Source organism: Hypanus sabinus, chromosome 5 (genome assembly GCF_030144855.1).
Source record: "Hypanus sabinus isolate sHypSab1 chromosome 5, sHypSab1.hap1, whole genome shotgun sequence".
NCBI lineage: Eukaryota > Metazoa > Chordata > Chondrichthyes > Myliobatiformes > Dasyatidae > Hypanus > Hypanus sabinus.
Window position 1 is genome coordinate 167,098,678 of NC_082710.1, and position 23,029 is coordinate 167,121,706.

At 50.7% G+C, this 23,029-nt stretch overlaps 1 protein-coding gene across 1 annotated transcript in view; it reads left to right on the top strand.

Moving 5' to 3' along the window:
- Nucleotides 1–2,497: 2,497 nt before the first annotated feature.
- The window catches only part of dhx16 (DEAH (Asp-Glu-Ala-His) box polypeptide 16), a 48,755-nt gene continuing 28,223 nt past the window's right edge, over nt 2,498–23,029 (top strand). Inside the window, exons 1-10 of the mRNA XM_059970838.1 lie at nt 2,498–2,613; nt 4,001–4,205; nt 5,032–5,249; nt 6,749–6,917; nt 10,249–10,305; nt 12,223–12,477; nt 13,282–13,503; nt 16,361–16,549; nt 18,894–19,004; nt 21,776–21,891. Coding sequence (XP_059826821.1) covers nt 4,008–4,205; nt 5,032–5,249; nt 6,749–6,917; nt 10,249–10,305; nt 12,223–12,477; nt 13,282–13,503; nt 16,361–16,549; nt 18,894–19,004; nt 21,776–21,891 — 1,535 coding nt within the window. The 5' untranslated portion in view covers nt 2,498–2,613; nt 4,001–4,007. The remainder of the gene's footprint in view (nt 2,614–4,000; nt 4,206–5,031; nt 5,250–6,748; nt 6,918–10,248; nt 10,306–12,222; nt 12,478–13,281; nt 13,504–16,360; nt 16,550–18,893; nt 19,005–21,775; nt 21,892–23,029) is intronic.

Consider the following 23,029-nt stretch of genomic DNA (forward strand, 5'->3'; position numbering starts at 1 on the left):
GTGTGTGTGAGAGAGTGTGTGTGTGTGTGGGGGGGTGTGTGACAGTGTGTGTGTGTATGGGGTGTGTGTGAGAGAGAGAGAGTGTGTGTGTGAGAGAGAGAGTGTGTGCGTGTGTGTGTGTGGGGGGGTGTGAGAGAGTGTGTGTGTGTGTGTGTGTATGGGGTGTGTGTGAGAGAGTGTGTGTGTGTGTGGGGGGGTGTGTGACAGTGTGTGTGTATGGGGTGTGTGACAGTGTGTGTGTATGGGGTGTGTGTGAGAGAGAGAGTGTGTGTGTGTGAGAGAGAGAGAGTGTGTGTGTGTGTGTGTGTGGGGGGGTGTGTGACAGTGTGTGTGTATGGGGTGTGTGTGAGAGAGAGAGTGTGTGTATGTGAGAGAGAGAGAGTGTGCGTGTGTGTGTGGTGTTGCTCAGGACTTCCAGCATCTGCAGAAACTTGAAGTCCCACAGACCAGCTTCAGGAACAGCTACTTCCCTTCAACCATTTGGTTCTTGAACCAACCAGCACAACCCATATCACCAGCTCGGTGTAGCAACGCTGTGAACAGTTCACACTATTTGCTTTTGTTGTAACTCTTCTATCGTTAAAGTCAAAGTCAAATTGACTGTCATATATAGAAATCCACTTGTACAATGAAAACCTTACTTACATCATCACAGGCACAAGAAATGTTGTATAATTGATATATAATTAATGTTTTTCTTCTGAATGTTTAGGTTCTAATAATATGTCAAAGTCAAGCATGTGACATAGGCAGCGATCCCTCGAAGCTGCACGGGCACGTGGCCACACCGTAACAGAAACGCTCCCGTGTACACAGCTTTCGTTGCCACGCAGCTGAAATGTTCGTAACAGTTAAACATGAAAAATGCCACGCAGTTTTGAGGCCGTTTTCCTGTTCAGACCGATGGTTGGTCCACGCGGCTGTAAAAAAAAATTAGAGAGGAAGTTGTTCCTAAGAAAAATGTAAGTTAAAGTTTGTACAGCATTTTACGAGAAAGAGCACAATTAAAGAACTGTACCTGTGAAGCTGCTGTAAGTTTTTCCCCCTTTCCCTGTGCATATGAGTACTTGTATGATAGAAGTTTGATTCTGAATTGCAAACTAATCTAGACTTTTTTTTAAACCAAGACCACAGTTAAGGTTGTTTTACTGACTGACTAAACATCCTCTGTTATAAGCAACACACACGAAATTTTGGAACTCAGCAGATAAGGCAGCAACTATGGAAAAGAGTAAACAGTCAAAGTTTTGGGACGAGATCCTTCTTCGGGACTGATAAGGAAGGGGAAAGGCGCCAGAATAAAAAGGAAGGGGAGAGGAGAGTTTGGCCGGAATGTGATCAGTAAAGCCAGATCAAGGGCTGGAGGTAGGAAAGGAGAGTGGACAATAGGAGAAAGGGATGGAGGAGGGGACCCAGGTGAGAAGAAGTGGAAGTTTGGAGTGGGGAGTAGAGGAAGAGGGGATGGGTGGGGGGAATTTGTTTACTGGAGGGAGAAATCAATATTCATCCCATCAGGGTGGAGGGTGCCCGTACAGAATATGGGGTGGTGCTCCTCCACTTTGAGAGTGTCTTCATCTTGGCACACGAAGAGGCCATGGATCGACATGTTGGAATGGGAATGGGAATTTGAATTAAAATGTTTGGCCACTGGGAAGTCCCATCTGTGGTGCGGAGGTGCTCAATGAAGTGGTCCCCCAACTTACGACGGGTCTCATCAATGTGGAGGGGACCACATCCGGAGCACTGGACGTAATATTTTGCAACTGCTGTTTTGCAAAGGGCAAACGTCAGACCTGAGACACCTCTCTCCGGAGTATCTTGCAGAGTATTCCACCAGCAGGACTCTCATCATTCCAATCTGCTGCCACCCCCACCACATAGCTCACTTCTACCTACCGATCAACAAACAGGACTGTCCTCAGTTCCAACCCCACCCACAACCAGTCGCCCCTTCCCCTCACAAGAATCCCGCAGTGATCACTCCCATTGTCTCTGCTGTCCCCTCCCCATCCCACGGAGCAGGAGGGGACATGACACCCGGCCATTCGCCCTTTTCCCACCACCCAGGAACCCAAGCAATTTCCCCAAGAGAAGACACGATTCAGTCCAGATCCTTCCACTTCAATTCACAGTGTAGCCTCCTCCAACACTTTTGTGAAGTTCGGCCTGCGAGAGTGGGACTGGACTTCCAGTTAATTCTCAACCCGCTCCCTTTTTAACCAGGCAAGTACTGAGGCAGGGTTTTGACCGGAAATTGCTGCGCATTGACCTCCAGAGCAGCGGGAGGCGCTGCGGCCACCGTCTGCAATGGTCCTCCAGAGCAGAGGGGAGAGCTGCGGCCCCGGGCTGTTTTCTCGAGCGGAGGGGGCGCTGCGTTTGCCGTTTGGGCGCGGTCCTCCGGAGCGGAGGGGGCGCTGCGGCTGCCGTGTGCGCGGTCCTCCGGAGCGGAGGGGGCGCTGTGGCTGCCGTATGTGCACTGTCATCCTGAGCGGAGGAGGCGCTGCGACCGGAGTTTTCTCGCGTCCACTCTGCTTCCGGGTGAAAGGTCGGAGTTGTTGCTGCCGGAGGGGAGTGAGTTGTGGCCTAAAGTCGGGAAGTGTGGCGCGGAGGAAGGTGAGAGGGGACGGGGGGACGAGGGATAAGACAATCCACCCTTGGCTTGAGTGCTTGTGGCCTGGAGTGTCACGGTAAAGACCAGGCTGGGAACAGCCCCCACCCCGCCGGACTGAAACTCTTTCCCCTGAGGTGTTAATGGGGTGGGGGGTTATGGTGTGGTGGGAAGAGACCCTTTGGCTTCCCCGGCTGTCGCCCCCCACTTTCTGAACCCATCCGCCTTTATGCAGAATTGCTTTGGACAAGGGGAGACCTGGGGTGAGTGCTGGGGGCGAGGTTCTCCATTCACTGTCAGTCGATGCACCTGGGGCGAATCGACCCGGGTGCCTCTGCTACCCTGAACATCCAGATTAACCCTGACAGGGTGGGAGCTTCCATTGACATGCGGGGAAGATTCATTCATTGATCGATTAAACTCCAGGATTAGACATTGGCTTTACCAATCAGTGAAATTTGTCTCTTTGTGTCAACGACCAACGCCAAGGATTGTGCTGAGGGTAGCCCGCAAGTGTCGCCAACCCACAACTTTATTTATTTATTTTTACCTCTTCTTCTACATTATGTATTGCATTGAACTGCTGCTACTAAGCTAACAAGCCTCACGACACATGCGGGTGATAGTGAACCTGGTTCTGATTCTACACGCATTAGGAATGTGGGGGGAAACCCACAGTCACAGGGTGAACGTACAAGCACCTTACAGACAGCAGTGGGCATTGAACCCAAGTCGCTGGCCCTGAAATAGCTTTACACTAACTGCTGCAGCACTATGCTGTCCCAATAAAATAAATATTTTGCAGAAGTACCTGCAAGAAATGAATGACAAGTTATAATATGCAGTAACATGTACAATACTGTGCACAGGGGGTACCGGAGACTTCTACACAGTGCTGTATTTGTCAACGTGAGCGAAATCTGGCAGGTGCAAAGGGTGTTGGGAATGATTGGAGCGCTGTGGGAAGGTTGTGGGACAGAAGGCAGAGAAGGAGTGCCAGGGTGGGGGGGAGGGGGTTGGGTTGGATGGAGGCACACCATGCCCTGAGATACCAGGCAAGGTCATTTGAATCAAACAGTTGGTGTGTTGATCATTACAGAATGTCTCTCTGGTGCTTCCCCGCTCCCTCCCCTCTTCCTAACCAGGATTCCCCTCTCCCTGCCCCCTTCCACAATAGAGACCCATACAGAATCAGGTTTATCATCACTCACAAACGTCATGAAATTTGTGGGGTTTATTTTTGTGGCAGCAGTAAAGTACAATGCATAAAATCACTGTGCAAGCGTCTTGGCCCCCGAGCTACATCTAAGGCTTTTGCACAGTACTGTACTCTGAGCTTTGGAGGTGCCCGTGACTGTCAGGCAGACCTGACTGTGCCTGCTTTCCGGTTAGAGCCGCCATGGCCTCCCTCGAGCGGTGGGTGAGCGACCAGCTGCACCAGCTGCTGGGCCTGAGCGACAAGTACGTGGCCCAGTTTCTCATCGGGACAGCCCGGCGCAGCGGAGACCCCCACGACTTCGTCCGGCGGCTGGAGAGCACCGGCACCATCGACATCACCCCCAGCGTGCGCCTCTTTGCCGGCGAGCTGTGGGCCAAGGTGAGTGCAGCAGCGGGGAAGTGGGGGGTGGTGTTTCGCTCTCCAGAAAGGTGATCTCCCTTTGATGGACACCCAGCAGGCAGCTCTGTGTAGCTCTCCTGGGGTATGCAGGGGACAGTGCGGGGAGGTGTGGTGCTTGTGGTGGAGGGAGTGGAAGCCACTGAGCCTCCCTGGAGGGGAGTCGGTATGCCGTGTTCCTGAGTTTCATCTGAGAGCCTGCGTTGGGGGGAGGGTGGGTTCTAACTCTCTGCTGGGGGTATGTGGGGGCTCCTGATTGTTTAGAGGGCACGTGAAAGGGCATATACAGAGCTGGTTAGACCACACATGGTATCATTTTCAGTTCCATCATAGGAAGGATGTGGAAACTTTAGAGAAGGTGCATAGGAGATTTACCAGGATGCCGCCTGGATTTGAGAGCATGCCTCATGAGGATGGGTTGAGAAGTGACTCGATAGAGGAGAATAAGAGGATAGTCTAGACAGCTGGCGTCCTCTTTGCAGGCAGTACCAGGAGACATACTTTAAATTCTTTTAAGGTGGCTGGGGAAAAGCATAATGGGATTTCAGAGGTAGGATTTTTACACAGTGGTGGGTGTGTGGAGCTTTCTGCCGGGGTGGGGGTACAGGCAAATCCTTTGGGACATTTACATAAATGTTTGGATGACAGGAAAATGGAGGGTTCTGTGGGAGGAAAGGGTTAGATCGATGTTCTGCTCTGTGCTGCGTTCGAAGATCCAACGCTGGGAGAAGGGCTGATCTGTCCGTCTGCCAGCGGTGTCCGATCCCCAGCTGTCAACTGGCCCTGACTCTGCCTCTCCCCGACCCAGATCCCCAAGAAGGTGCCAGAGGAGAAGGCGTCGCGGGCGGTGGAGCGTGAGGCCCGGGCCCTGCAGCAGAAGAACCGGACCTACCAGCTGCTGGAGGAGAGCGAGGAGAGTGAGCCCGAGGGGCAGTCGGGACGCAACCGTTCCAAGGGCAAGGCCAAGCGGCCCCATCTCCGCCGGAAGAGGGCCGAGTCGTCAGGCAGCGAGGCTGAAGAGAGCACGTGAGTGTCTTCGGGGGGGGGGGGGTTGGGGCGGTGGTCTACTGGAGTGGGGTGGGCAGGTCGAGAGGATGCGGAAAGCTCGGGGCAAGGGATTGGTTGGGAAGTTGGGTGAGAGGACAGCAGGGAGGTTGGGGCAAGAGGGGATTGGGGGTGGGAGGTGGCGAGAGAGGTGGGGGGGGCAAGATGAATATAGGAAAGAGGGATGACAGAGAGAGACACAAAGTAATTTAGCACGGAAACAGAGCCAAACTTGTCCATGGAGCCTAATAATCCCTGTAAAGCCCTCCCATCCAAATACCTTCTCAGCCACTTCCTCTGACAGCCTACATCACCTTTGGAGTAAAGAAGCACCCCGGGTATCAGTAAACTATTGATTATTGATTGGGACTGATGGGTTGGTAAATTGAACAGATGGGGTATCCCAATTTAATTTAATCCCGACCAGGTAACTTGCGCATTGGAAGCTTGTCCCTCCCCCTCCCCCTCCCACACCCTACCCCAGCTCTCTCCCGCAGCTCTCTGCCCCCGCTCTCCCCCTTACACTGTCACATAGTCAGTTTTATGTTTGTGAGATCAGTGTATGCACTTTTGACTTTTGTAGTATTAGGGGAGCTCGTTCATAGATACAGATGTCATTGGGCAGGCGTTTGTAATGCAGGGATGGCCGGTATTTAGGAAAAAGGGTCCTTGCTCTTCAAGTCCAGAGGTCCCTGAAGTTGGGAGCACAGATAGATGGTGAAGGAGCTGCACAGGAGAGTGAAGTGTACAGACAGGGAGGTGTTGGTACAACTTCATAAATTATGAATTCCCAGTTCGGTTATGAGATACCGAAGGCCCGTTCTGTTTTCTTTGGAACCGTTGGGGGGGGCACCTGGTGGACGTGTACTGATTATGGGAGGTGTAGGTAGATAGGATGGATGATTTTCCTTATGGCATAGGAACACAAGACCAGAGGAGGTGGTGGAGGCAGGAACAGTAACAGCATTGAAACGGTACTCGGCACAAGTACATGGATGGGAAGGGTGTAGGATCTGGGCAAAGCAAATGTAAATGGGAGCAGCTTAGGTGGAATCTTTGTCGTCATGGACCATTGGGCTAACGAGCCTGATTCTGTGCTGTATTAATCTATAACTCGAGGACATAGTTTTGGTTTTTAGACGCGTGGGGGTTTAGAGAGATTCTGAGGGGAATATTTTCATGCTGAGGGTGTTTTGAATATGACCCCCTTCTGCCTGAGAAGATGCAGGAGGCAGGTACTCTGATGGAAGTATCTGGGCAAGCACTTGAATTTCTAAGGTGTATACCAAGTGCTGGTGTTTTATTGTTGGCACAAACACAATGGGCTAAAGGGATGTATGATTGATACTGGTAAAGCAATGATGTTGCTGGGTCCTGAGCTGTTACAGGGGGTTTGGTGTTAGAAGGGAGTGTGCGGGCTTGTCTCTTGTTGCTGGGGTCCAGTCCGGTGTGTCCCATTGACTGGTGCACTCCTCAATCAGGAAGAAGTCGCCGTCCCCTCGCAAGCAGTCAGCGTCCGAGGAGGAGGAATGGGAGAAGGAAGAGAAGGACCGGCTGAAAGATCTGGAGGAGCGGGACGCCTTCGCCGAGCGGATCAAAAAGCGGGACAAGGACAGGACCCGCCTCGTCGTGGAGCGCTCCGATAAAAAGGTAGGGAAGTTCGGGAACTCGGCCAGCCAACCCCTGCAGCCTGTTCAGGGATTCTGCTACTTCTAGATGTGACACGTGTGTGTGGGCTGTCTGACACTCCACGTGGTTAACACTGCCTTCTGGTTAAGCAGCTGGTAGTTTTATTGTTGCCATGTGTACTATGATCCAGTGAAAAGCTTGTTTTGCCCACTGTTCATACAGACCCCATCATTGCCGGGTGCACTCAGGTGGGACTAACAGTGCAGAATAAAGTGTAAAAGCTGCGGGAAAGTGCAGTGCAGGTAAAAGATAACGAGGTAGATTGTCAGGCCAGGAGTCCATCTTATTGTACAGGAGCTCCATTCAAGAGTCTGATAGCAGCAGGCGAGAAGCTGTTGAGCCAGGTGGTACATGTTTTCTGTCCTTTGTATCTTCTGCCCAATGGGAAAGGGAAGGGGAGCGAATGACCGGGGTAGGTGGGTCTTTGATTATGCTGGCTGCTTTACTGAGGCAGTCAGAGTCCATGAGAAGGAAGAAGGTTGGTTTCTGTGATGTGCTGAATTGTGTCCACGATTCTCTGCTGTTTCTTGTGGTCTCGTGTAAAGCAATTGCTGTACCAAGGCGTTGTGCATCCAGATGCTGTCCGTTGAGGCCCTCCGTTGGTCAGGATCGACTGTGATCCGAGAGTCATATGACAGAACTAACTTCACTCCAACTTGTATCTGCGGAACAAGGTGCCTTCCCGAGCAAGTACTGTTTGCCTGCGTTTGGCTCATGTCCGTCCAAACCTTTCCTGTCCATGAACCTGTCCAAATATATTCGAAATGTTGTAGTTTGTACACATTTTTAAATTTCCATAAACCTACCATCCTCTGTGTGAAAATCTTCCCCTCAGATGCCCTTGACCTGTTCCCTCTCATCTTAAACATGGCCTCTAGTTTTATACTCCCTTAAGCTGGGCAAAAGATTGCCAGCTCTCAGCCTCCTTCACTCCAAGGAAAACAATTCCAGTCCATTCTGCCTCTCCTTGTAACTCCCGCCATCTAGTCCTGGCTACGTAGTGAATCTTTATCGCACGCTCACCATGTTGTTACTACCGTCGCATGGTGTCTGAAAACCCACCATCAGTCCACGAACACTGCCTCGTCAGGTTTTGTGATTTTTGTGTCTCCGCACCACTCTGCTGCTGTAGAACCACAAATTTCATGCCAAGTGTCAGTGATATAGACCTGGTTCTGATTTCAGTTCCTGGCTTAATCTGTAACTCAATTTTTTTTTTTCCCTTCGTGATATGGCTCATGTTGGGCCAGTTTTTATTTATTCTCCTTTGCAACTCCTCACAGCGTTGTGCTGATTCCTGTCGAGTAACACTTCTCAGGGGAGCCGGGAGGAACTCGGCAAGTCGGGCAGTATCAATGGAAGGGAATAAACAGTCCTACGAAGGGTCGAGACGTCGGCTGTTTATTCTCTCCCGCGAATCCTGCCTGACTTGCTGAGTCTAGTTAGTTATTTATCGATTGCATCTCTGTCGATCGATTATTGATAGATAAATCAATGCGGAATGTGCCCTTGGAGACACACCACCCAGCAATCCCTGGATTTAACCCTAGCCTTATCACGGGACAATTTATAATGACCGATTAACCTCCAGCCGGTACATCTCTGGACTGTGGGAGGAAACCCACTCGGTCACGGGGAGAACGTACAAGCTCCTTACAGGCAGTGGTGGGGGTTGAGCCCAGGTTATCTGTACTAACCACTACGCTACCATGCCATTCGTGTGTTTCTCAGGGCTTCCAGTGTCTGCAGAAGCTCCTGTGTCTCTGCAGAGCCTGGGGTAGTTGTAGGAATAGGTGTTGTTGCAGACGTTGGGTGAGTTGGTATGTCTGTCCCATGTCTTCAGCTGTGCACTCTCAGTACCTGGGAGCTGGAGGACGAAGGGTCCCATGGGTTGAATTCAAGTGCTGCAGATGCTGGAAACCTGAAACAAAATCGAAGTACTGGAAACACTCAGCAGGTCAGGCAGCCTCTGTGGAGAGGGAAGCTGTTCACATTTGCTTTTCTAAGAGCCCAGACTTAATCGAGTCTTCCTACTGTGGCAATGTGGCTTGATACAGCATCCTCATTTCTGGAGAATTAGAATCAGAATCAGGTTTATTTTCAGTGACAAATGTCTTGAAATTTGTTCTCTGACAACAGTACAGTGCAAGACATAATAATCAATATGTTTCAATAAGAAATAAAATAATAGTGCAAAAGGTTCAGAAATCTGGTGGAAGAGGGGAACAATCTGTTCCCAAAATGATTGTGGGTCCTCAGGCTTGTGTATCCACACCATCCCTCACCACCCTGATGGTAATGACAGAAGAGGGCATGTCCCGGGTGGTGAGGGTTCTAATAGCGGAAGCTGCCTTTTTGAGGCACCTCGATGGAGTGGAGGGTTGTGCCCATGATGCAACCGGCTGAGTCTACAACCCTCGGCAGCCTCTTTCGATCCTGTGTAATGAAGCCCACGTGAATAGATCCCATGGCTGATTAGATCCCAGCCACGCTTGCAGGTCATGATGCCTTTTATAGCCCAAGTATTCTGACGCTGACTGTGTGTCCGAACTCAAGCTAGTGCTTCTCTGCACTAACCATGAGGGCCGTGCGCTGGAACATCACTGAGGTTCAGCTGGTTTATATTGAAAATAGCACCTACCCAGGTGCATTATGGGCTGGAATCCTATCGAGGACTTTGGGTGGTTTATATATGGAACGACAGATACCTGACCGTGATTACAAAATGGAATTTAATTACAGGGGTTCAAGGCATTTATAATTAAAATAACACATACACAGGACTGAGTTGCAGGCTGGAATCTATTGCAGAGGTTCAGGGTTTCATATGTAGAGTAATGGATACCCCGGAATCAGTCACAGTCTGGGTTCAGGAGACTTATTCATAGAATAATAGATACCAAGGAATCTATTATAGGCTGAGATTTAATCCATGGGTTCTGGGGCCGTACATATAGGACAGCGCATTCCCAGATCTATTCCAGGGCTGTTTGTTTACATCTGGAATAATAGATCCCTAAGTGGGTTAAAGGCTGGAATTGTATTGAGCATTTCAGGGATTTTACAAGTAGAACAATGGGTGCCTGGGTGTGAGTCGTCCAGCTGGTGAGTTCAATGGGTGGGGGGTTATAAAATTAATGAAAGGAATTGATAAGAAAGAGGCAAGAAGTATATATCCGGAATGTGTGGGTGTGAGTCAGTTACAGGCTGGACTCCTGCTGCAGGTGTCAAGTATGGTCTGGGAATCCTTGGGCTGCCGTCTGACTCTGCTCCCTGTGTTCATTTGTTCCAGGCTTATGAAGAGGCACAGAAACGCCTGAAGATGACTGAAGAGGATCAGAAGGCCCTGGTATGACGGCAGTTTGGTGTGGAAGAGCTCGCTCATTGTGGCTGCCGGGCATTTGTTCCGTGAAGAGCACAGAGAAATGATTCACAAGGAAATGGGGGGCAGGAGTAGGGTCGAGTCCAATGTGAATTAAGGCTGATCTCCCCAGGAAACACCTCCCCTGTGTCTGTTCCCCATTGCTCTCAATCCTCCAAACCTTCGAAGGTTAATCTACCACTTCATACTTCTAATGGGCCTGCCTTCAGTGCAGGGGTTTGCAGAGAGTTACTACCCTCAGACCCTGCCCAGCTCCTCTCCAATGCTCCTTCCTCATGCCTCTGCCTCCACAGCCACTTCCCTTGTACACGGGTGTTACCAGGATAGCAGCTAGAACGTTGGCCTTCATTGCTAGAGGGTTTGAATTTCAGAGCAGGAAGGTCATGCTGCAACTGTACGGGGTACTGGTGAGGCCACACCCAGATCCCTGTGTGTAGTTCTGGTCCCTCTACTTTTCAGGAAAGGTATACTAGCTTTGGAGGTGCTGCAGAGGAGTTGGACCAGGTAGATCGGGGGGGGGGGGTTTAGCCTATGACGAGCGGTTGAGTCGTCTAGGACTATTCTCACTGGAATTCAAGAGAATGAGATGGGATCTTAGAGAAATATAAAATTATGAAAGCGATAGATAAGAAGGAGGCAAGAGATTTGTTTCTACTGGTAGTGAAGTGAAAACTAGGGGATGTAGTCTCAAGATTTGGGGAAATAGATTTAGGACGGAGATAGAGAAACTTTTTTTCAGAGAGTAGTGAACCTGTCCATTCCCTGCCCAGGAAGCAATAGAAGCCACCTCATTAAATATACTTAAATCAGTGTTAGATAGATGTCAGCGAAGCTGGGGAAAAGGCAGGCTGGTGGAGTCCACAGCCAGGTCTTATTGAATAGCGGAGCATGCTTCATGGGAAAGATGGCCAACTCCTGCTCCAGATGTTGTTATGTGTATCTGCGGTCACGCCACGTTAGCTTCGTGAAGTAGCAACCCGGTCTCTAGCCGACACCCTCGGACAAATTCCATAGTGTTTGTCATGGAGGCAATGTTAACTCCTACAGCAGAATCTCCTCCAGCGTGTCAGTAGCGTCCTCCTGAAGAGCCAGAGGAAGCAGTCCACAGGCAGTGCGAGCAGGGGTCTGGGTTCAGACCCCTCGTACACTGGGAACTGCCGAGTAGGGAAGTCAGATGTTAACTTTTCCTTTGTATCTAATCTGCCTTGCTCCTGAACACCACAGACACAATGCTGGTGGAACTCAGCACGTCTCTGGAGGGGAATAAGCAGCTGACAATTCAGGCCGAGCCCTTTGTCAGGACTGGAAAGGAAGGGGGATGAAGTCAGAATGAGAAGGCGAGGGGGAGGAGAAAAAGCTGGAGAGGGGAGATGAGGTAGGTAGTTGGTGGGGGTGGGGATAAGTGGAAGAGGTAAGAGATATCTAATAGGGGAGGACATTGGACCGTAGAAGAAAGGTAAGGATGAGGGCCACCAGGAGGAGGAGGCGATGGACAGGTGAGGAGAAGAGAAGGGTGAGAGGGTAACCGGACTGGAGAATCGAAGAAGAGAGAAGGGATCAGGGAGAGCAATTTCTGGAAGTTAGGCAAATCGATGTTGGAGGCTTTTTGTGGGTTGCACGATTTCAGCGTGTGGGTCTCCAGGCTTCTGGTAATAATAAGAGGGCAAGTCCTGGATAGTGAGGGTCATCAGTGATTAGTGCTGTCCTGAGGCACGGTCCTCCTCGATGACGGGAGGGCTGTGCTCATGAAGAGTCCTCTGCAGCCTGTCTGCGTTTCTGTGGTTTGCGTCTGCACGCGAGTTACGAGTGCCGGTGTAGAGGCCTTGCGCTTGTCAGAAGCCGGGAGATTCTAACCTGTGTCGCCCCTGATCTGTCCCAACCCAGGTCCCGGAGCTCCGCAAGAGGTCGCGGTGGGAGTACCTGGGTAAGCGAGAGCAGGAGAAGCTGGAGGACCTGGAGGCAGAGATCCAGGACGACGAGTACTTGTTCTCGCCCAGCATCCTCACCGAGCGGGAGAAGCAGCAGCTGGAGTACAAGAAGAAAGTTCGGGACCTGGCCCGGGAGTACAAGGCAGCCGGCGAGCAGGAGAAACAGGAGAAAAGCAACCGCTATTACATGCCCGAGGAGTCCCGCAACAAGGTGGGTGCAGGCACAGCTCGGGGAGGGGCGAAGGTGTGGGGTGGTGACCCAGCAGGATGTCGGGAGTCCTGAGGTGGTTAAGTTTACTTCCCCGGCTTGTAGAGCTCCATCCCTGGACGCCTGCGTTTCCCTTCTTCGTTCTTGCTCTTGTTCCTGTAATAATCCGGAAAGCAGGAATGCCATGCCAGTCTATGGGGCGAGAGCTCGGAGAGGGAGGTCTGAGGGAGAATGCGTGTGGTGGTGCGCTGGGAATGGCACGGGATGTACAGCCAGAGCCTATTCCATCTATTTTCCATGTTTGCTTCCCTCGCAGCAGGGACTTTCAGGTCACAGGCCCCTCCTGCTCCCAGTAACCCACATCCCCATCAATATCCGCCCCCCTGACTCATCCGGTTCCCACTAATTTTCCAAGTGACCCGCATGCCTATCGATTTCCGCTCTCCACCTTTACCAAAGTAGGTCCTTTGCATTGACCTGTCACCCAGCACAGCTTGAGAAGTGGGAAGAATTCAGCACATGAGGGGGTGGGGAGAGGATGTGGAAACTTAGCACACAGACAAACAGCACCCGAGTCCCGGGTCTCCAGAACTGTGAGCCAGCAGCTCTTCCCACTGTCCGTGCGTGTTAGCAGTGAAAGCTGACTGCCCCAGGCCATGAGACACCCCAGACAGCTCGAGGTGGACGAGCGTCTGCCCTTGGCTCAAGCCTGCCAAGTTTGCTTGTCACCTGTCCATCCGCTCGGATTGCCACCTCTCTTTGACGCCTCTGTTCTCTCCCTGTCCTGACTCTGCCGTGTTTCCAAAGAAAGTGCCCGATCGCTACGAGGAGCCCGAGGGGGATGGGAAGCACGCCCCCCGGGACGAGCAGAAGCGGTGGGAGGAGGCGCACATGGACGCCGCCCTGCTGAAGTTCGGCGCCAAGGATGCCCGCGAGCGGAACAAGCAGAAGGAGTACGAGTTCGTGATGGAGGAGGACGAGATGATCGAATTTGTCAGCTCTATGCCCATGCAGGGCACAGTCTCCAAGGTAGGCCCACACTCTCTGCTGCCTGGATACTGAATCCGGTTTATTACCACTGACAGAGACGGTGAAACGTGTTGTTTTGTGGCATCAGTACAATGCAATATGTAAAAAAATTATTACACGTTACAATAAGAAATATATATATAAACAGATCATGCAAAAATAGTGAGGTCGTGTTTATGAAGTGTTTGGAAATCTGATGGTGGGGGTTAAGAAGCTGTTCCTAAAACACTCAGTGTGTGTCTTCAGGCTCCTGTCCCTCCTCCCCGATGGTAGTAATGAGAGGAGGCGACATGCCAGATGGTGATGGATGCCATCTTCTTTGCTCACTGCCTCGTGAAGATGTTGTTGATGGTGGGGAGAGTTGTGCCTGTGATGGAGTCTATAGCCCTCTGCAGCCTCCTTCAATCCTGTAGAGTCTCAAGCTCCATTCTACACGACGTGGGCCACTTGGCCCCCTTGAGCCTTTGCAAACCTGGCTGATCTACCTGGCTCCCCCTTCTGTGCCAGTTCGCCAGGTCCCTTAATTCCTCAGTTTCTCCAATATTTATCTATCTCCGCCAGAAACATATCTACTGATCGGCCTCCATCTCCCTCAGGGGTGGAGAATTCCAGAGATCTTTACTACCCAGTGAGAGAAGAAATTTCTGTGCACCTCAGTTTTACACGACCAGCCCCTTAAATTGCATCTGTGTGACTCCCATTAGCGTTTGGATTAGCTGCTCTGTTCATTGTATCGCTGTTTCGGCATTCCCATCTCCGTTTGTGGAATGGGAGTGGTGGAGATCTCGGGGGATGGTATTGGGTTTTTACTCTGGAGATGTTTAGTCCTGGAGCAACCCTAATCTTGGGTATGCGGAATCACGGGGGCATACTCTTCTGGTAGCAGGGGTAAGTTGGTTTATTATTGTCACAAGCACCGAGGTACAGTGCAGAGTTTATTTTGCATACTATCCATACAGATCTTCTCATCGTTGGGGTAGTACGGGGAAAACAGTAACAGTGCAGAAGTGTAGTGTGACAGTGACTCTGCAGGCAGACAATAAGGTGAAAGGGAGGTGGAGAGATTGGGATTTCATAAGCCTGGTTACAGTGTGTAGACAGAGTCCGTAGACGGGGGGCTGGTCCGTGTGACGTGCAGGGCTGTGCCCACAGTGCTCTGCGGTTTCTTTTGGTCTCAGGAAGAGCGGTTGCCATACGAAGCCACGATGCATCCGGACAGGGTGTTTTTATGGTACATCGATAAAAATTGGTGAAGGTTAAAGGGAACATGCGGGTTTCTGTAGCTTCCTAAGGGAATAGGGCCACTGGGGAATTTGCTTTACATGATGTATTGATGACGTTTGTGCCTAGAAACCTGAAGCTGTCAGTCATCACAGCGTTGATGTAGACAGGAGCACATTCACCGTCCGAGCATCCTGAAGTCACTGAGCTGCTCTTGAGTTTGCTGACATTGGAGGGAAGGTTGTTGCCATGACAACGTGTCACTAGGCTCCCTGGCTCCTTCTGTTACTCCAACTCATCGTTGTTTCAGATTGGATCCACTACAGTGATGTCATCTGTAAACCTGTAGATCGGGGCTTCCCAATCTCCTCCAGCCATGGACCCTTCCTATTAACTGAAGGGTCTGTGGACCCCTGCTTTGGGTGGAGTTGGTGTCTCCTCTGGCATTGGAGAATCTGTGAAACTGGTGCGTGACTTCTGCCTGCCCCCTGTCCGGTACAGGGCAGCAGAGAATGAGGAATGCCACTGTCCCGTCTATGAGGATTGGACAGTGGAGAATGAGGAATGCCACTGTCCTGTCTGTGAGGATTGGACAGTGGAGAATGAGGAATGCTACTGTCCTGTCTGTGAGGATTGGACAGTGGAGAATGAGGATTGCCACTGTCCTGTCTGAGAGGATTGGTCAGTGGAGAATGAGGAATGCCACTGTCAAGTCTCTGAGGATTGGACAGTGGAGAATGAGGAATGCCATTATCCCATCTGAGAGGATTGGACAGTGGAGAATGAGGAATGCCACTGTCCCGTCTGAGAGGATTGGGCAGTGGAGAATGAGGAACGCCACTGTCCTGTCTGAGAGGATTAGGCAGTGGAGAATGAGGAATGCCACTGCCCTGTCTGAGAGGATTGGGCAGTGGAGAATGAGGAATGCCACTGTCCTGTCTGTGAGGATTGGGCAGTGGAGAATGAGGAATGCCACTGTCCCGTCTGAGAGGATTGGACAGTGGAGAATGAGGAATGCCACTGTCCTGTCTGTGAGGATTGGGCAGTGGAGAATGAGGAATGCCAGTGTCCCGTCTGAGAGGATTGGACAGTGGAGAATGAGGAATGCCACTGTCCCGTCTGAGAGGATTGGGCAGTGGAGAATGAGGAATGCCACTGTCCTGTCTGTGAGGATTGGCTATTATTGTAATTGGCTAATTGGCTATTATTGTCACATGTATCATGATACAGTGAAAAGCATGTCATCCAGACAAATCATTGCATAAATCAATGTCCAGTTCCAGGGAAGGTGAAGATAAATAAGCTAGAAGGGCAACGACGAGGTAGATGGAGGATCAAGAGTTCATCTTTAGCTTCTCAGAGGTCCGTTCAGGAGTCTGATTACAGCGTGGTAGAAGCTGTCCTTGAGCTTGGTGAATGGGCATTTGTATCTTCTGCTTAACGGGAGGGGGAGAAGGGAAAGGGAGGTGTTCACTATGTTGGCTGCTTTCTTGAGGCAGTAGGAAGTGTGGACAGAGTCCACGTAGCAAGGGTATTCTCAGATGTTGGGAGTGGTGAAGGCCGTTTGTCATCAGATCTGTGTGTGCCTCACTGGCTTTTTTTCTGCTATCCCCCCATCCCCTCACCACCTCCCCAGGACGAGGCAAATGAGATGTCGGAGGCACAGAGGCAAAAGGCTTCGCTGCAGGAGGTGAGGAGGAGCCTGCCAGTCTTCCCCTACCGAGAGGACCTGCTGGCAGCTGTGGCTGAGCACCAGGTCCTCATCATCGAAGGGGAGACGGGCTCTGGCAAGACGACCCAGATCCCTCAGTACCTGTACGAGGAGGTGAGTGCATGTCTGCACGAGGAGGCGCTCGTGCTGTCAGGTTACTTGTTTGTGGTTTTGATGTCATCTGAAAGTTTCACTGCCAAGTGGTCACTAGTGCAGAATAAGTTTGGCCAATTAAATACAGCACACGATGAAAGCACACCAGACAATGACTCATCCAGACAACTGTACTGCTTTGTTAACCATGACTGATTCAAGCAACTCAAAGATTCAACAACTAGTTTCAAACAATCACTGCACTCTATAGTTTCACAACACTGATCTTTAGTTTACTTTCCCAACTTCCAAAACACATAACTTGTGTTCAGATGTTACCTGAACTTGACAAACCTAGCCAGGGTTACATCCTGCTGACTCGAGATTCTGCAGATGCTGGAATTCTTGGGCAATGTGCAGAAAGGGCTGGAGGAACTCGGCACTTATAGATTGGAATAAACAGTCAACTCGTGCACCTTGGCCTGGAACCTCGACTGTTTATTTACCTCCATGGGTGCTGGCTGACCCGAGTTCCCCCAGCATTTTGTGTGTGCTACATCTTGGCAAGTTCTTCTCGGTGTCTCTGACTCGCCAGTGTCTTCTCCAGTGGTTGTTCTTCGCAGTCACTGCTGCTGCTCATCTTGTAAGGCAGCGTTTATACATTTTTCACATCCCTCCTCAACATTGGTTAAATCTTCACTGCCTTCACACTGCTGTTATTTTTCTGATCCTCGGGGTCAGGAATGGCAAGGAGTTTCAATTCTTAACGCTTTTTTTTAAAGTGTAAACAAAGATATAGACATTTGAAACTAAGTGAAGAACTTAGAACTAAAGCAAAGATTCAGTAGATTCAATGAAAAGAAAAGGTGGTGCCTCTAAAAAATCCATCACCTTTATAATCCAGATAACAGAACTTCCTTAGATAAGAATAAACCAATCAATGGTTGCACAATTACATTATGGGGTAATATGCTACTGCTTAGCCAATGAAAAATTAGAAAGGTGATAAACTGTTAATGTAACTTCTATACTGCTTTCTGCCAGTAAGCACCACACATACTGTGAAAAATACATGGGTACAAATTATGATTAAGCTCCAACTTTGTCCTTACATTAATTCATCCAATATCTTATGTTACGTACCCCGTAACTGGGTCACTTACCAGCAAAGATAGAGAGGTCAGTTGAAGTCTGATGGTACTATTTTTAACAGTATTTATTGATAAAAATACACAAAAATAATATCAATGCAAACATACAGATAATATACGTCGTCAATACTAAATCTAAAAGCGTGGGTATAATAATAATAAGAAATAGCTCTATCGTTGTCTAGGGGATAATGTATTGTCCGATGGAAATATAAAAATCACTCAAGTTCATTCAAGCTGCAGCTTTTTGGTTGGAGAAAAAGACAGAGGTTTACTTGCCCATTCCTTTTATGATGTCAATCCTTCAAGAGTCGTTGGGGGCTGATTTCCCCATTGTGGTTAGCTAAAGCCGTGCTTCCGTGGTAAAGACCCACCAATCCCGAGACAAATGGAAAAGGACGCATGTGGGCTTTTCCACCGGCTTTCGCTATTACGCTGTTACAGGAGTTCTAGCATTTCTTCTGGTGCGTCTAAAGGGGCTGTTCCCCAGACCCTTTTTTATCCTGACTCACAGGGTCTCAGATGTCAATCAGGTTGGGATGATGCAATCCCTCCACCAACTCCCCCCCCCCCCCCCCCCACCGGCTCATTGCCTGGGGCTTCGATGCATCGTACAGTATTCAATACACAATTCCGTCTCCAAGAGACAATAGCTGTTATCAGTGGTTCCACCTTTCGGAGGCCAGGACACATTCCAAACTCTTTGTGGATTCTGCGTGTCTTTCTCTCATTTCCTGGGTCTCCTGAACTGACTTAATAGTGATCTTGCGATTCTCAAAAAGGAGGGGGCTACTTTGTACCCTTCGGCCCCTCAGAGTTGTGGCACATTCGTAACACTTATAAAAAGTATTTTAAAAGAACGGTGGATGCCGTTACACGGTCTTAATTCCAATCGTCCGTATGAGCGTCTGTTTCATTTTATTCAGATTTTATTGTTAAAAAGGATTATTCTAATTGCAGGTCAAAATAATTTTGCAATTATTTTAGCCATTCGGTTCCTAAATTATCCGTGTTTGTTGAGATTCCTGATCCGTTATTTTCCCTCAGGATGTCAGGTCGTAAGTGCACCGCCTGCCTGTCCTGTTTTTCGGATAACTAATGGAGGGAGGTTACAGGCCCGTGGGTCAGTTGCGTGTAGCAGCTCTGAGTGGGTTTCTCTGCTGCCTTAGGTAGGTCTGCGCCTGGGTCCTTGAACTCTCGCGCTCTCTCCACAGGGCTACACGTCCGGCGGGAAGAAGATCGGCTGCACCCAGCCCCGGCGCGTGGCAGCCATGAGCGTCGCTGCCAGGGTAGCGCACGAAATCGGGGCCAAGCTGGGGAACGAGGTGAGCCAGGCCGTCGCATCGCCGGGGGAGTGGAGAGAGGCAGGCAGGCAGGATGCTCGGGTTGGGAGGGTACAGAACCAAAGGCAGATAAACTGAGCTGACGGGACGGAGTTGGGGGGGGGGAATAATTGCAGGCAGAGGAAATGCCTGAGGACAGGAATGAGGGGAGGGAACGAGGATAACAGTGGATGTAGTGGTGGGAAAGGCTGCGTAAGAATGACAAGAAGGGGTTTGTAGTGGTGGGCAGCAGGCGGGAGCAGCGACTGGCACTGTGGGTGTCATTCAGGAACAGTGACGGGTGGTCAAACAAACTGCTGGAGGACCTCAACAGGTTGAGCAGCATCTGTCACGTCGTATCAGAGGTAGTGTTTTCTTGTACACAGCGTGGTGGGAACATGGAACACACTGCCGGGACTGGTGCAACAGGCAGATACATTTAATAAAGTTTTAGATAGGCAAATGGAGGGCTCTGCTGAAGGGAAGGGTTAGAGAAGGTTAAAGGGCTGGCACAGCATTATGGGCTGAAGGGCCTGTATATTCTATGTCGCACCCTGCCCCCACCTTCCACAGATGTTGGTCATCTGGCTGAGTTGGTCCAGCAGATTGTCTGTTGGTCCAGATTCCAGCAGCTACCTGTGTCTCTGTAACTGCGGTTAAGGGGTGGTGATCTGAACTATATTGTCCAGTACATGGGGGCAGGAGGTGGCTATGAATGAAGGTTAAGAGGGGAAGCAGGGGTGGTCAAAGTGTGAAACTCCACACAGGAATGGCCGCACACTTGCTCAGTGCTGAGGTCGGCAATGTTCGAGTAGCCAGAGACAGAGTGACAGAGTGAGACAGCACAGAAACCGGCCCTTCAACCCAGCTGGTCCACGGCAAGCAAGGTTCCCATCTAAACCACTCTCATTTGCCATATACTCAAAACCTATCCTATCCAAGTGTCTTTTACCTCCCTCAACCACTTCCTCTGGCAGTTCTTTTCATACATGGCCCATCTCTGTGTACAAACATTACCCTTCAGGTTCCTATTAAATCTCTCCACTCTCACCCCAAATCTGTGCCTTCTAGTCCTTGATTTCCCCAAAGCTGTGAAAAAGCCTGTGTGCCTCTGTACTATCTCTGTTCCTCATGAGTTTATGCACCTCGATAAGATCACCCCTTTAACACTCCAGTGAAAATGTCCCTGTCTGCCCAATCTCTCACCATTTCTCATTCCCTTGACTCTTGATAGCATTCTCATCAATCTCTTTCAGCTGAAGGACATCCTCCTATCGCAGGGTGACCAAAAATGACACAATATTCTGACTGCACCCTCAGTGATGTATAAATTTCAGCGCATCCTCACCAAGATTCCGCTGGCAATACATGGCGACTTCTTGTGGAGAGCTCACAAAAGCTTTCCAGCGTCCTCCAGCATTGATACAAACCTCCAGCGTCCCGTACAAACCTCCAGCGCCCCGTACTAACCTCCAGCGCCCCGTACAAAGCTCCAGCGACCCGTACAAAGCTCCAGCGACCCGTACAAAGCTCCAGCGCCCCGTACAAACCTCCAGCGACCCGTACAAACCTCCAGCACCCCGTACAAACCTCCAGCGCCCCGTACAAACCTCCAGCGACCCGTACAAACCTCCAGCGACCCGTACAAACCTCCAGCGACCCGTACAAACCTCCAGCGACCCGTACAAACCTCCAGCGACCCGTACAAACCTCCAGCGACCCGTACAAACCTCCAGCGACCCGTACAAACCTCCAGCGACCCGTACAAAGCTCCAGTGTCCCGTACAAAACTCCAGCACCCCGTACAAAGCTCCAGCACCCTGTACAAAACTCCAGCGACCCGTACAAAGCTCCAGCACCCCGTACAAACCTCCAGCAACCCGTACAAAGCTCCAGCGCCCCGTACAAAGCTCCAGCGTCCCGTACAAACCTCCAGCGCCCCGTACAAACCTCCAGCGACCCGTACAAACCTCCAGCGACCCGTACAAACCTCCAGCGACCCGTACAAACCTCCAGCGACCCGTACAAACCTCCAGCGACCCGTACAAACCTCCAGCGACCCGTACAAAGCTCCAGCGACCCGTACAAAGCTCCAGCGACCCGTACAAAGCTCCAGCGTCCCGTACAAAACTCCAGCGACCCGTACAAAGCTCCAGCACCCCGTACAAACCTCCAGCGCCCCGTACAAAGCTCCAGCGCCCCGTACAAAGCTCCAGCGTCCCGTACAAACCTCCAGCGCCCCGTACAAAGCTCCAGTGTCCCGTACAAAGCTCCAGTGTCCCATACAAAGCTCTCTGGATTTACGCCCGAGCCGCTTCGCCCTAAAGTGAGCAGTTGAGTCTAGGATAAAGATAACCGATGTTGATTGAATAGACTGAATGAGGTCGAGCAGCCAGCTTCTGTTTCTCACTTGAAATAGCAACAAAGCGGCAGAGCGATACAGACAGGGAAAGGTGTGAGTGTGAAAGTGTGAGAGAGAGAGGGGAAAGCATGAGTAGGAAAGTGACAGAGAGATGGAAAGGTGTGAGTGGGGAAGTGAAAGAGAGAGAGAGGTGTGAATGGGAAGGTGACAGAGGGAAAAGTGTGAATGGGGAAATGCTGGAGGGAGAAAGAAAGGTGTGAGTGGGGAAGTGACAGGGAGAGTGAGAGAGGGAAAGGTGTGAGTGGAGAAGTAACAGAGGGAACTGTTGTCGACGTGCTGTGTCAGGGCTTACTGCTGAGCCCCCTGAATGAGAGTGTGAGAAGCAGGCTTGACTTGCTGTGTAACTCCGCAGGTGGGATACAGCATCCGCTTTGAGGACTGCACGTCGGAGCGCACGGTGCTGAAGTACATGACTGACGGGATGTTGCTGCGGGAATTCCTGACAGAGCCGGACCTGGCAGGGTACAGGTACGGGAGCGGTCGGCTGTGTCCCTCACTGCTAGACACACCCCTGCATCCTTTAGGTGGTGCAATTAGTAATGTGTGTCCTTCTGTCCTCACTATGTGTACTGTGTCACCCTCTGTAGTAGGTGTACGCTCTCTGTGCCAGGTAGTGTGTTAGCTACAGAGCAGAAATGGGCCCTTCCATCCTAAGCACCCACTTACTCTCATAAACGAGAGAACATTTGCAGATGCTGGAAATCCAAGCAACACACACAAAATGCTGGAGGAATTCAGCAGGCCAAGGTGAGGGGAGATGAGAGAGAAATGCCAGACGATAAGTGAAACTTGGTGGGGAAGGATGAAGTAAAAAGCTCGGAAGTTGATTGGTGAAAGTGACAGAAGGCCATGGGAGAAAGGAAAGGGGGGGTGGAGGAGCACCAGAGGAAGGTGATGGGCGGGCAAGGAGATAACATGAGAGAGGGACAAGGGGGTGGAAAATGGTGAAGGGGGGGTGAGCCATTGCTAGAAATTTGAGAAATTGATGTTCATGCCATCAGGTTGGAGGCGATGCAAACGGAACACAAAGTTTTGTTCCTTCAACCAAAGTGTGGCCTTGTCCTGACAGTGGAGGAGGCCATAGATAGACATATGGGAATGGGAAGTGGAATTAAAATGGGTGGCCACTGGGAGATCCAGCTTGTTCTGGCAGATGGAGCATAGACGCTCGGCAAAGCGGTCTCCCAGTCTACGTCGGGTCTCACCGATATACGAGAGGTCACACTGAAAGCACCGGATACAGTAGATAGCCTCACAGGCGAAGTGTTGCCTCACCTGAAGGGTCTCTTTGGGACCCTGAATAGTAGTGAGGGAGGAGGTGTCAGGGCGGTGAAGCACTTGTTCCACTTGCAAGGATAAGTACCAAAGAGGAGTCAGTGCAGAGGGGCAAATGGACAAGGGAGTGAGGGGGAGGGAAAGATGTGTTTGACAACTTAGAATGGCCAGTTAGCACGTCTGTGAACTGGGAGGCGACCGGAACAGCCTGGTGGGAATCCTTCACAGCCCAGGGAGAATGTGTAAACTGCACGGACACAAACACACACACGTGCAGATAGACAGATGCGCACGGACAGAGTGCCAGCCGTCGGGGTCGAGCCGAGCTCTC